Here is a 10,612-nt window from a genome sequence, read left to right as displayed (position 1 = left end):
GCAGTCGACTCCGGATTATTACAGTTGTGGTGAATGGGCGAGGCTAACAACACAGCACCACTACCACAAACAACGTCACCTGATACTGTGCTTCTAGTTAGGCTTTCTACATTCGGCCAAGGTCGAATCATAATGCCACATGCAACCCCCAAACCAGAATGGTTTGCGCAAGTGTGCATGCTCCGTTATGGCACCTCCTGATACGCTGGAAAAGTTGTGTAGTTTGTTTTATGCCTATCTACAACTGGATGGCTGAATGAACTGCAAATATTTTAGCTGGGTCAACTAATATATATTTCATTATGGGCACAGAAATGTGCTTAGCCTGAATACAGTCTTCTTCTGAATGCACTTTAACGCAAGACATCTGCTGTAGCATTGCTGAATTTGTTTTATTGTTTGCTTTTCTCCAGCTTTAGCATTTCCCAATTTCTTTGACTCTGGTTCAATTCGTCATATTTTATCACAGGTGGGCTTCTCATGAATATTCTTTTCCTTCCAAGGCAATTATCTGAGACACTGGCTTTGTACAACGTGCGGCCCTCTTTTTGTCACACTTTTCATCAATGTTCAGTTTGTACTTGGTTGGGCAGTTGCATAATGACCTTCTTTTAACGTTACCTAATCCTTGGCATGTCTTTCCTGGTATATTATTGTTTGCCTTCTGCCACGTTTTTCATATGTCACCTTTAATATTATAGGTTGGAGCAGATATGCTGCATTGGGGAAAACCATTCTTACACACTGACACACCAGCAGTTATGCCAGGCTGGAATTGAGCCTTTCAAAGTATGCTTTGGATGTCTAAAAACACTGTTTAATTCTGGCTTTATTTTTTTTTTTTGACAGTACACTCCCGAGTCTATGTTTGCCTTGTTTGCTACCGTATGGCTCGATGAACTAGCAGTTGCAAAAGCTTAGGCTAGTTGAGGTATAGTTTTGTTCCGTGCTGCATAGATGTGCTCAAAATGAATACATAGGCAGTCCTGCTGCGTAGCAGCTAGACAGATGGAACCAACTAACAGGGGCTGCTCTGTTTATATTGAGGATGAGGGGAAGGTGGTGGCTGCAGGTCGGCGCACAAGAATTTCTGCTCGAGATTGCTTTCCTCACATTACAGCAGATCTGACGCATTGCAGATATAGCTGATGCCATTTAAGAGTTCCCTTAACGACTCGAGTTTCGGCTGCTACAGCCATTCTGCCACTGCACCCTTCATTTGGCCATTTCAACTCCTTGTCTCTTATGCTGAGCTGCCATTAACATCTTTCTGTTGGTGTCTCTGCGATTGTGTTGTACTTCATTTTAAACATCAGACAATGCGTGCCTGCGGCAAACAGTTTTTCTTCAAATGGGCCTAAAGCTTCCTATAGCCACGTGATGTTTCGATGGGTGGTGCACTGCTTGCACACAGATGGTGACACTGCATGTGCATATTCAGATGGTAACATTGTTGGCATAGGCCATCAATTGTACGCCTTCAAATTGGACAAGACTATCATTTATTCTGTTCAAAACTGCCTTTGTGTGGAGAATTATATTGCCAAGCTTGTAGTGCCTTTTTTTTTCAAATCTGAGGTGCCACGTGAGAGACTGTTTGCACTCCACTAGAGCCTTATTTTTAGCCAGCTGTTTTGCCCTTTCCTGGAGTTGCCGTGATGGCTTCCTCTTTCCTCCGTCAATTGTGGTAGGAAATTTGACAGTGCAGCCTATGACGATGGAGTGGAGTGTGTTGTGCAGCAGGGCATGGAGATACTATCTGGGACACCTTGCAAACTTGCTACACGAATTGATCCTTGTAACAACTTGAATGTCTTCAGCCATTAATATGAGTGCACAACTGTATACTCCTTGCTGTTACCTGGCATTTGGGGAATGGTTCTAGCATCATCATGATATGGTTTGCTCAAATTTATTCCAGTAGAAGCTCAGTAGTTTCCTCCAAGTTCAGGTTTGTTTTGTTTATTTTTGACCGCTTACACAACATGCGCATAATTATTGCTCCATAACAATACCTCTCGTATGCTTCTGCAATCTGTAAATCAAGAGCACGGGTCCTAACCAAACTGCAATAAATCTCGTCCATTATATCAACATTCTTGTCTTCTTAATTGGCTTTTGCTGTAAACAGTACTTTGAAGGAAGCGTGATGTAATAAATATGTTTGCAATGAACCACCAGCAAGCAACATACATTACACCTGCAAGATTTTATGACAAAACTAATTTGCCATTTTTACACTCCCTAATCTCAACTTCAACACACACTTGCCGTAAAGGAAGCCCATTGGGCTGGAAAACAAATGAAAGTCGTGTAGCAGATATTAATCAGTGCACAGGCTACTGCTTTGCTGTGGTGAGGCATGTGGAAGAATACTCGAAGATTAGAAGTTTTAATCTGTAGCGACGCGCGTTGTCAGTGTCGGCTGCATATCGAAAAGGACAAGGTGGCCCCAGCACGTGTTACCGAGAACGCTCTGGAACTTTCATCTCTCCAGATCGCTCCTCCTGGATGAAACAAAATCCTGAACTGTGAACTCGTCTTTTATTCCTCCTGTGGAAAAGCACAGTTTCAGAAGGGAAACACTATTGGGTAGGAAACTTTGCAAAAGATAAATAGGTTGCCGTGTTATATATTACTAAGCAGTACTCTAAATCTGTAGAAATGGGTGCAGGTACCGTTACGCCTTTTAAGACATGTGCACCTTTTCGTGATAGGACATGCGTCACAAAAAGATGTGAAAGTCAAATAAAAGGAAGGACCTTTGAATTGCAGGACATTCACCAGCTAGGCCAGACTGTTTGAGAAAGAAATGCAAAATTACGAGACTGTACAACTTCTGCTTAATGTATGCAGCAAATATGCTCTTTGTTCTTGGACTGTAATAGTTTTCTTCAAGCACTGCCAAGCAAAATCATTTCTTGCCGTGTATATTGTATCACAGACGGAAGGATGAATTGGTAAGCACTTTTGAGCTGCAGTAGTAGCCTATTTGAACTTCTTAAGCATAGTTACAAAAGTAATTTCTCCAAAGGTTAATGATATTAATTGTTCCATAAATTTTTCATGTCTTGTATTTTGCTGTTTTCTCTACTTTAAATGCTCCAAAAACAATCATAAGGTGGAACGTTGAGTTCGTTGGTCATACATGATAGAAAAAGCAGCAGATCAAATGACACACAAGAAACGCAGAGGACTATGCTGAACCGACAACTATATTATTCAAGACCCACGCACCTTCTTCCCTTCATCCCTGCAGCTAACTTCTTTATCTTTCTGCCGGTAAATCCAGAAAATCCATTTCTTTTTTCAATAATACTACCGAAGGTGTACTGATGAATTGATCACCAGAGTTCTTTGTAAGCTACAGTGATGTTATTAGTTACATGCACCCACTCCTTATTCAATCACTACTCTTGTAGTGCATATGTGTGCTTAGTGGTTAGAATTTACATCTGGAAAATGTCATTGACCTCATCACATTATATCATGCACTGCAAACCAACAAAAAATGGGAGTTCATGATTCATCTTTATTCATTTGGTCAGTTTTCTTTATTTTCTTTGGACGTTAGATATTTATCCAGCTGCCGAACCATGCTGGCATTAATATCGTTACCCTCTTGGGCGAGGCGTACCATTTTTTTTCTCAATGTGCGAGCTTTTTTTTCTGCTTTTTCTGCTTGTGCAGAATCTTCTTTGTGCAGAGCAAGCAGCTGCTGCACTGCTGATGAGGTGTCCCGCTTCCGTCTGCTCCTCTCACCACCTCTTCTATAGTTGCCAATATTTGTTTGGCTGCTGCTCGCGGTACCACTTCCTCTGGGTAGTACACCAAGGGGAGTACTCAGCACTGCAGCAGTAGTGCTGCTAGTGTGTGGTGTGCCAGCGAAGACTTGGGGGTCCGGAGTGTGTCCAAGGGGCCCATCTTCCCCTGTAGCGAGCACCTCGGCATTTTCTGGTGCCTCAGTGGTGACTGGCAGCTGCATATGACCAAGTATAGCATATTGCATTCGTTATCTTCACAGGTGAGGGGTTAGTTGACTTAATGGCAAGCAATCATCAGCTGCCCTGGACTATACCGGCCAAACCAAAAAAGGTACAGTTCGAAAACTTGTCTGCACATAACTGCATAGCTATATTAGTGAAAAACTCAACAATACAGTCTCGTAAGCTGATAACTCAAAAACAGTAATGAACAGTATGTTTAAAATGAGTGAGACATTGAGTGTGCTGTTTGTAATATACAACCTTAACAGCCGGCCATACCAATTACAAAAAGTAGATAGAGAGGTGAGAACTATAGTATGGCACTGTGGTTGTACTTTTATAACCCATGACTGTACAAGTGTTCTCTAATATTTGCAGCTGGCATCCCTTGTACGGTGTTCCGTACACAGTATTCTGTACATTTAAAAAATCAGTAGTGAAGGAATAATGCTGTGATTGAGTTGTCTAATAATGGTAATGTTAGAAGTTACAAATCACCTCCAAATTTTCCTCGACCCGCCCATCATCATTGATGGGGAGGCTACCGAGGAAACTGTGAAGCTGCCAGTAAAACAGCCACGAGACACCAGGTGACCCAGTTGACGTTCCGGTTCGTCTCAGCTGCCTGGACAGATGCAAGTGATTTGAACATTAAATGTGCTCTTATAGGAAATATATTTACACTTGATCTGAGAAATTCTCTAGAAGCAATTAAGCTTCTCTGTGAACATTGGGACTTTGACTAATACTACATAACTTGGCAGGTACTGGTAAAAATGTGACTTTACTCTACCAGTTGGAGCGTTGCTAAAGGTTGATTCAGCTGATAGCGTTCTAGCAATACCTGCGCAGTAGGCCAACGAGACCGCGAACAGTCTTATATGAAAAATCAATCGAGAAATTTGTTTAAAGCCAGAAGCACTCCATAACGATAAATTGAGAAAGACGAAGCCTGCATGCAGAACGGCGCATGCACGCGGACACGAACGAAACGTATAAAAAAAAGAAAGCGAACGAGCTCGCGCTGCATTTTCGTGCAACGTACGCTCCTCCTTCCGCGAGGCATCGGACGCTCATGAGGTAAACAATATTACGCAGACGCAAACGAAAGCAAAAAAAAAAAAAAAAAAGAACGAGCTCGCACTGCGTTTTGCCTGCAACATACGCTGCTCCTGCGGCGAGGCCTCGGACGCTCGCAAGGTAAACAATACGCGCCGACGGCGAAAGGGAATTGCAAGTTGCTGAACGTAATGCTGCCGCACATGTGGGGTGGCGACACACCATGAACACAGCGCTAAAAAAGCAGTGCAATAAAGGTAAATGTCGCACTTACCGGTATTTCTTGTTCAGGTTATCCATTTTCTGTTTAACCTGCTTGGCCGAGTATGGGCCTTCGCCCGCAGGTAGCCCGGCGTTCAGCTCTGCTGCAATAGCAGTATATATGCGCGCAATGCGCGTATTTCCACGCAAAGCTGGTAGCTGGTCCTCCCAGATGGTGATCAAAGCCACTGTTGTTGCATCAGGCCAGTTCACACGCCTCTGGGAGAGCGATTCCTGCTGGGACGCTGCCTCCGCCATGCCTTCCGTGGGAGCCGCCATTTTGTCAGTTTGTTCTAAACGGAGGTTAGCCAGCTCGGTTTAGGTAACCATAGTTAGTGGCGTAACTACGGTTTGGCTTGCCGTGTGAGCGTGGCTAACTATAGCTATGTGTAACCGCAGTTTACTTAACCATGGTTAAGAGTGGCCGTGTAAATGCAGTATTAGTGTTCTAGACCACATCGATGTTAGCAGTGACCTTTCTGTCTGTCAACAACGCGACCTGCGTGCCTTACTGCTGAAGTACGCCCCGTGCTCTGCCTCATCATCGAAAGTCCGGCAAACTTCTATCACCAAGCATCGCATCTTAACGTCTGACGATGCCCCACCTATTCGACCGCAGCCGTACCGTATTTCGGCCAAAGAACGTGAGGCAATTCGGACACAAGTCAGGGAACTGCTTAATGATGATGTTATTCGGCCGTCTAAAAGTCCGCGGTCGTCGCCAGTCGTGTTGGTTAAGAAAAAGGATGACACGCTGCGTTTTTGCGTTGATTACAGGAAACTGAATGACATCACAAAAAAAAGATGTATATCCGTTGCCCCGTGTCGACGATTCACTCGATCTACTTAGCAACGCCGAGTTCTTTTCCTCCATTGATTTAAAAAGTGGTTAGTGGTAGACAGAAGTGGATGGAGCGCGATCGGGAAAAGACTGCCTTTGTGACACCCGATGGCTTATATGAATTTAAAGTATCTCCTTTCGGTCTGTGTTCAGCGCCAGCAACGTTCCAGAGAATGATGGACACCGTACTTGCTGGTCTTAAATGACAAACCTGTTTGGTTTATTTGGACGACGTCATCGTGTTTTCAGACACGTTTAACCAACATCTTAAGCGGATGCGAACGGTATTGGACGCTCTTCGCTCGGCCGATTTGACACTCAAACCGGAAAAATGTCACTTTGGATATCGGCAGCTGAAATTTCTCGGTCATGTGGCTAGCGCTGACGGTGTCCGGCCTGATCCTGATAAAACAGCCGCTGTAGCCAATTTTCCCATCCCTACCACGAAGAAAGCAGTCCGACGTTTCTTGGGCCTGTGCGCGTACTATCGCCGTTTCATTGCCGATTTTACCAAGATTGCATAACCTTTGACGCGCCTGACACGTGATGACGTCCCGTATGTCTGGTCTTCCGAGCAGCAGGCGCCAACGGCTGCACAACCCTCCCGTTTTTGCACACTTCGATGAGGACGCTGCCACCGAAATTCACACCGACGCCAGCAATGTCGGTCTGGGTGCTGTTCTGGTCCAGAACCAGCAAGGCGAGGAAAAAGTGATCGCTTATGTCAGCCGCACCCTTTCTCGGGCAGAATCAAACTATTCAACTTCTGAAAAGGAGTGTCTCGCCGTCGTTCGGGCCACAATGAAATTCCGACTTTACCTCTACGGCCGTAAATATAAAGTTGTGGCACACCATCATGCTTTGTGTTGGCTGGCTAGTCTTCTAGATCCATCAGGACGTCTTGCACGGTGGAGCCTTCGTATGCAGGAATTTGATTACTCTATCGTTTATAAATCTGGACGTAAACATGAAGATGCTGACACACTGTCTCGATCACCCGTGGAGTTGGCCCATGACAGTACGGATGAAGACGCCCATTTTCTTGGCATTATCAGTTCCTCTGATTTAAAGGCCCGGCAACGGGCTGGTCCAGCCTCAAAACTGTGATCGATCATCTGGAGCGTTTCGATTCTACAGTATCTCGACTGTTTGCTAAGAACTTGTCATCCTTCTGTACGCACGACGGAATCCTCTACAAGAAAAGCGCCGGCAACAGTGACCGAGCCTATCTTCTAGTTATCCCTGCAGATCTCCGCGATGAAATCCTTCATGCTTGCCATGATGAACCCACCGCTGGACACTTGGGCTTTGCACGCACTCTTACCAGAGTGCGCCAGGCCTACTACTGGCCCAAACCTACCGCCACCGTTCATCTTTATGTTAGAGGTTGCCGCGAGTGCCAGCGACGCAAGACACCGCCATTGAAGCCAGCGGGTTTCCTGTAGCCTATTTCCCCACCGCTAGTAGTACCATTCGACCAAATTGGTATGGACTTTCTTGGCCCTTTTCCTCTATCATCAGCTGGCAATAAGTAGATTATCGTGGCTACAGATTATCTGACACGTTACGCGGAAACTATGGCGGTGCCACGTGCAACATCCTCCGAAGTGGCACAATTTTTCATGACGCAGATTGTCCTCCGCCATGGCCCCCCTTCATACGTCATCACTGATCATGGCAAGGCATTTACAGCGCGTCCATTGAAGAAGTTTTCCAACTAAGCCAGACACATCACCTAAAGACTACTGCTTACCATCCTCAGTTTAATGGCCTTACTGAGCGACTAAACAAAACAATAGCGGACATGCTCGCCATGTATGTGGATGTGCGGCATAAAACATGGGACGAGATATTGCCTTATGTCACATTTGCATGTAACACGTCCGCCCAAGAAACAACTCGATTCACTCCGTTTCGCCTAGTATACGGACGCGATGTACATACCATGCTCGACGTTATGCTGCCATGTGCGGCTGACGACCAGCTGCTTACCGCTGACGCAGAAGAATTCACCAACTATGCTGAGGAAGCTCGCCAACTCGCCCGTAATCACATTACAAAACCGCAAGCAACAGATGCGCGCCGATATAACGACGGCCATCGCTATGTCGTGTTCCAGCCTGGTGACAAAGTCTGGGTCTGGACACCTGTCCGGCGCCCAGGCCTATCAGAAAAACTTCTCAATCGGTACTTCGGACCCTACAGAGTGGTGCGTCGCCTCCCAGAAGTTACGTACGAGGTTATTCCAGACGGAACTGTACCGAGTTGTTCTAGTCGTCGGTGCTCGTCTGACCTAGTCCATGTGCTTCGCATGAAGCCGTATTTTACCCGCTGAAAGTCGTATTTGCCATCAGGATCAGTTTTTTTTTTTCGAGGGGGGGAATAATACCACCTGACGGTTCGAGGTAGCGCTTGAAAGACGAAGAAGTTGGAGACTCTCGCGCGCTTCGGCTAGCTAGGACTGTGGACTCTTGAGCTTGTGCCTTTGTGTTACCGTTTCCCGGGAACCTCTGTCTTGACTGTGTGTATCTGCCCCTGTTGCCGATTCCCATGAATCCCTGTCTTCGTGACAATATGTATAGTGGCGTTCCAGCCAGTGTTTCTTTTTTCTAGCAGGCAAGGCTTTTACGCATCATTTGCGTCTTGAGACGTGGAAACATTGCCCCAGTTAACGGAACGTCGTCGATGGCGCCGGTGAAGCGTCTCGAAACGCGTACAACTGAGAGCATTGCGACGTTGGTGTGCGTAATTGAACCGCAGTAGTCTAACCGCAGTAGCAGCCTGCTGATTCGGAACATTAAATCACACATACCGTAAACATACCCACCGTTTCGAGTAAATGCAATGCACTATAAGACCAATCTGCGATCCCCCTTCTGCAACCGAATATGACTGATTGAAGCAACGATTGGAAGCAAAGGGCCGATCCCACTCCAATGCGGAGAAATGCGCGATGTTTACAATAAACTGATTTCGCTGAAGTGTGCCTTATATATAGCAAGGATCCGGGTGGGCCATTTTTGCTCTCATCGCATATGTCAGATGCACATTCGCTCTTAGCAAGTGAGCAAGGAGAAGCCGAACAAAATGACATATTTCAGGACCTCATGTGGATTCTCATGTCATTCCAGATGGCGGAGGGGGCCGTGTTATCACAACGCACTGTAATATATATGTCGTAAGTTATTTGTTTTCTAAACTTTATTAAGCATGAAGCATTTCACGTGTTTCACGCTCAAATGCAAACATTAGAGCGTCCAAGCTGCACCATGTCCCTAACCTGCCTGCAGTCTAGCAATAGACAAATGGCTCCGGTCGACCACCAATAACAAACCGCGCATTACAACTACTTAACGAGGTCAGTTATGCAACCTTTTACTACAGAAAACGTTTTTTTTTTTAATACGAATCACATTGTACCCTGACTTCCACGCTGTTGAAGCTACCACATCGTCAGCAAAACCAATTTCACCAAAATTCTTCGCGTGCGAGATAGCCCTTGTGTCGGTTGGTCCCCTGAACTCGATCATCGCAATAAATTAGCGCAGGCTACCGAACTCAGCCTTACATCACTGGCTGGTCTAGCGAGGGCAGAAATATAGGATTCTCATTTCATAGACCGTAATTTATTTCCGGTTTGAAAATTACCAGACATTCAGAATGAAATCGGAAATGTTGCTAACAAGTTTCAACACAAGATGCCCGGGCATCCTGCCCAGTAATTGAAAGGGCAGAAGAAAGATGCAGGCAGAAAAAGCCACGCAAAGGAGTTGACAAGAAAGGCTGAGCAAGGATAGATCAGCTGCGCGTGACCCATTGCGGGGATTTCTAACTTAACAAGAGGAAGTAAAATATGGCGCATTATTATAAATGGATCAGTGGAAGGGTGGGTGAATAAACCACAGAAGATTGAACGGATAGACTGGCGTCTGAATGAATGGATGAATCCATAGGGGCATAGATGAATGAGTGTATGGATTGCTCGATGAATCGCAGAATCAATAGATAGAGGATAAACGTGCTAACAGGAAAAAATCTTAAATTAATAGAAAGATAACAGGATAAAATATTCGGGTAAAGTGATGGATGAATCGTAGGGTAAGAGGTTGAATGAATGGTTTTTAAATGAAGGATGTTTGGAGTATAAATGTGGAGATAAATGGCTAGATGAGTGGTAGATAAACGGTTTGTTGAATGTTTGAATGGATGGATGAATACATGAGGATACAATGGAGCAGTGGAAAAAGGGACACCGGCGATTACGGTGCCTGGTAAAGCGGAGTTCGTGCGCAGCTGTTTACGTCGCAGAAAACCTGGCGTCTTTGTCGTCAGCGCCATCATCTAGAAGCATGTGTCCCTACAGTCTCTCAACGGTAAAGTCCGACTGGCCACATTGTTCCATGTCGAGTACCGTCAGCTAGCGGCTATTAAAAAAAATGATGAATTATAAAGCGATTACCAGTAG

The 10,612-nt window shown here is 45.3% G+C and overlaps 1 protein-coding gene across 1 annotated transcript; it reads right to left on the bottom strand.

The window, feature by feature from the left end:
* Positions 1-3,544: 3,544 nt before the first annotated feature.
* LOC146182969 (uncharacterized) lies at positions 3,545-5,585 on the bottom strand. Its single transcript, XM_084608312.1, has 3 exons — positions 5,320-5,585; positions 4,485-4,611; positions 3,545-3,979 (listed from the first exon to the last, which is right to left on the bottom strand). The coding sequence occupies exons 1-3, from the start codon at positions 5,583-5,585 to the stop codon at positions 3,545-3,547; spliced, it is 828 nt and encodes a 275-aa protein (XP_084464438.1).
* Positions 5,586-10,612: the final 5,027 nt, after the last annotated feature.

Source organism: Amblyomma maculatum, chromosome 7 (genome assembly GCF_055883805.1).
Source record: "Amblyomma maculatum isolate TAMU_Amacu chromosome 7, ASM5588380v1, whole genome shotgun sequence".
Classification (NCBI taxonomy): domain Eukaryota; kingdom Metazoa; phylum Arthropoda; class Arachnida; order Ixodida; family Ixodidae; genus Amblyomma; species Amblyomma maculatum.
This window is presented reverse-complemented; position numbering and strand designations above follow the sequence as displayed.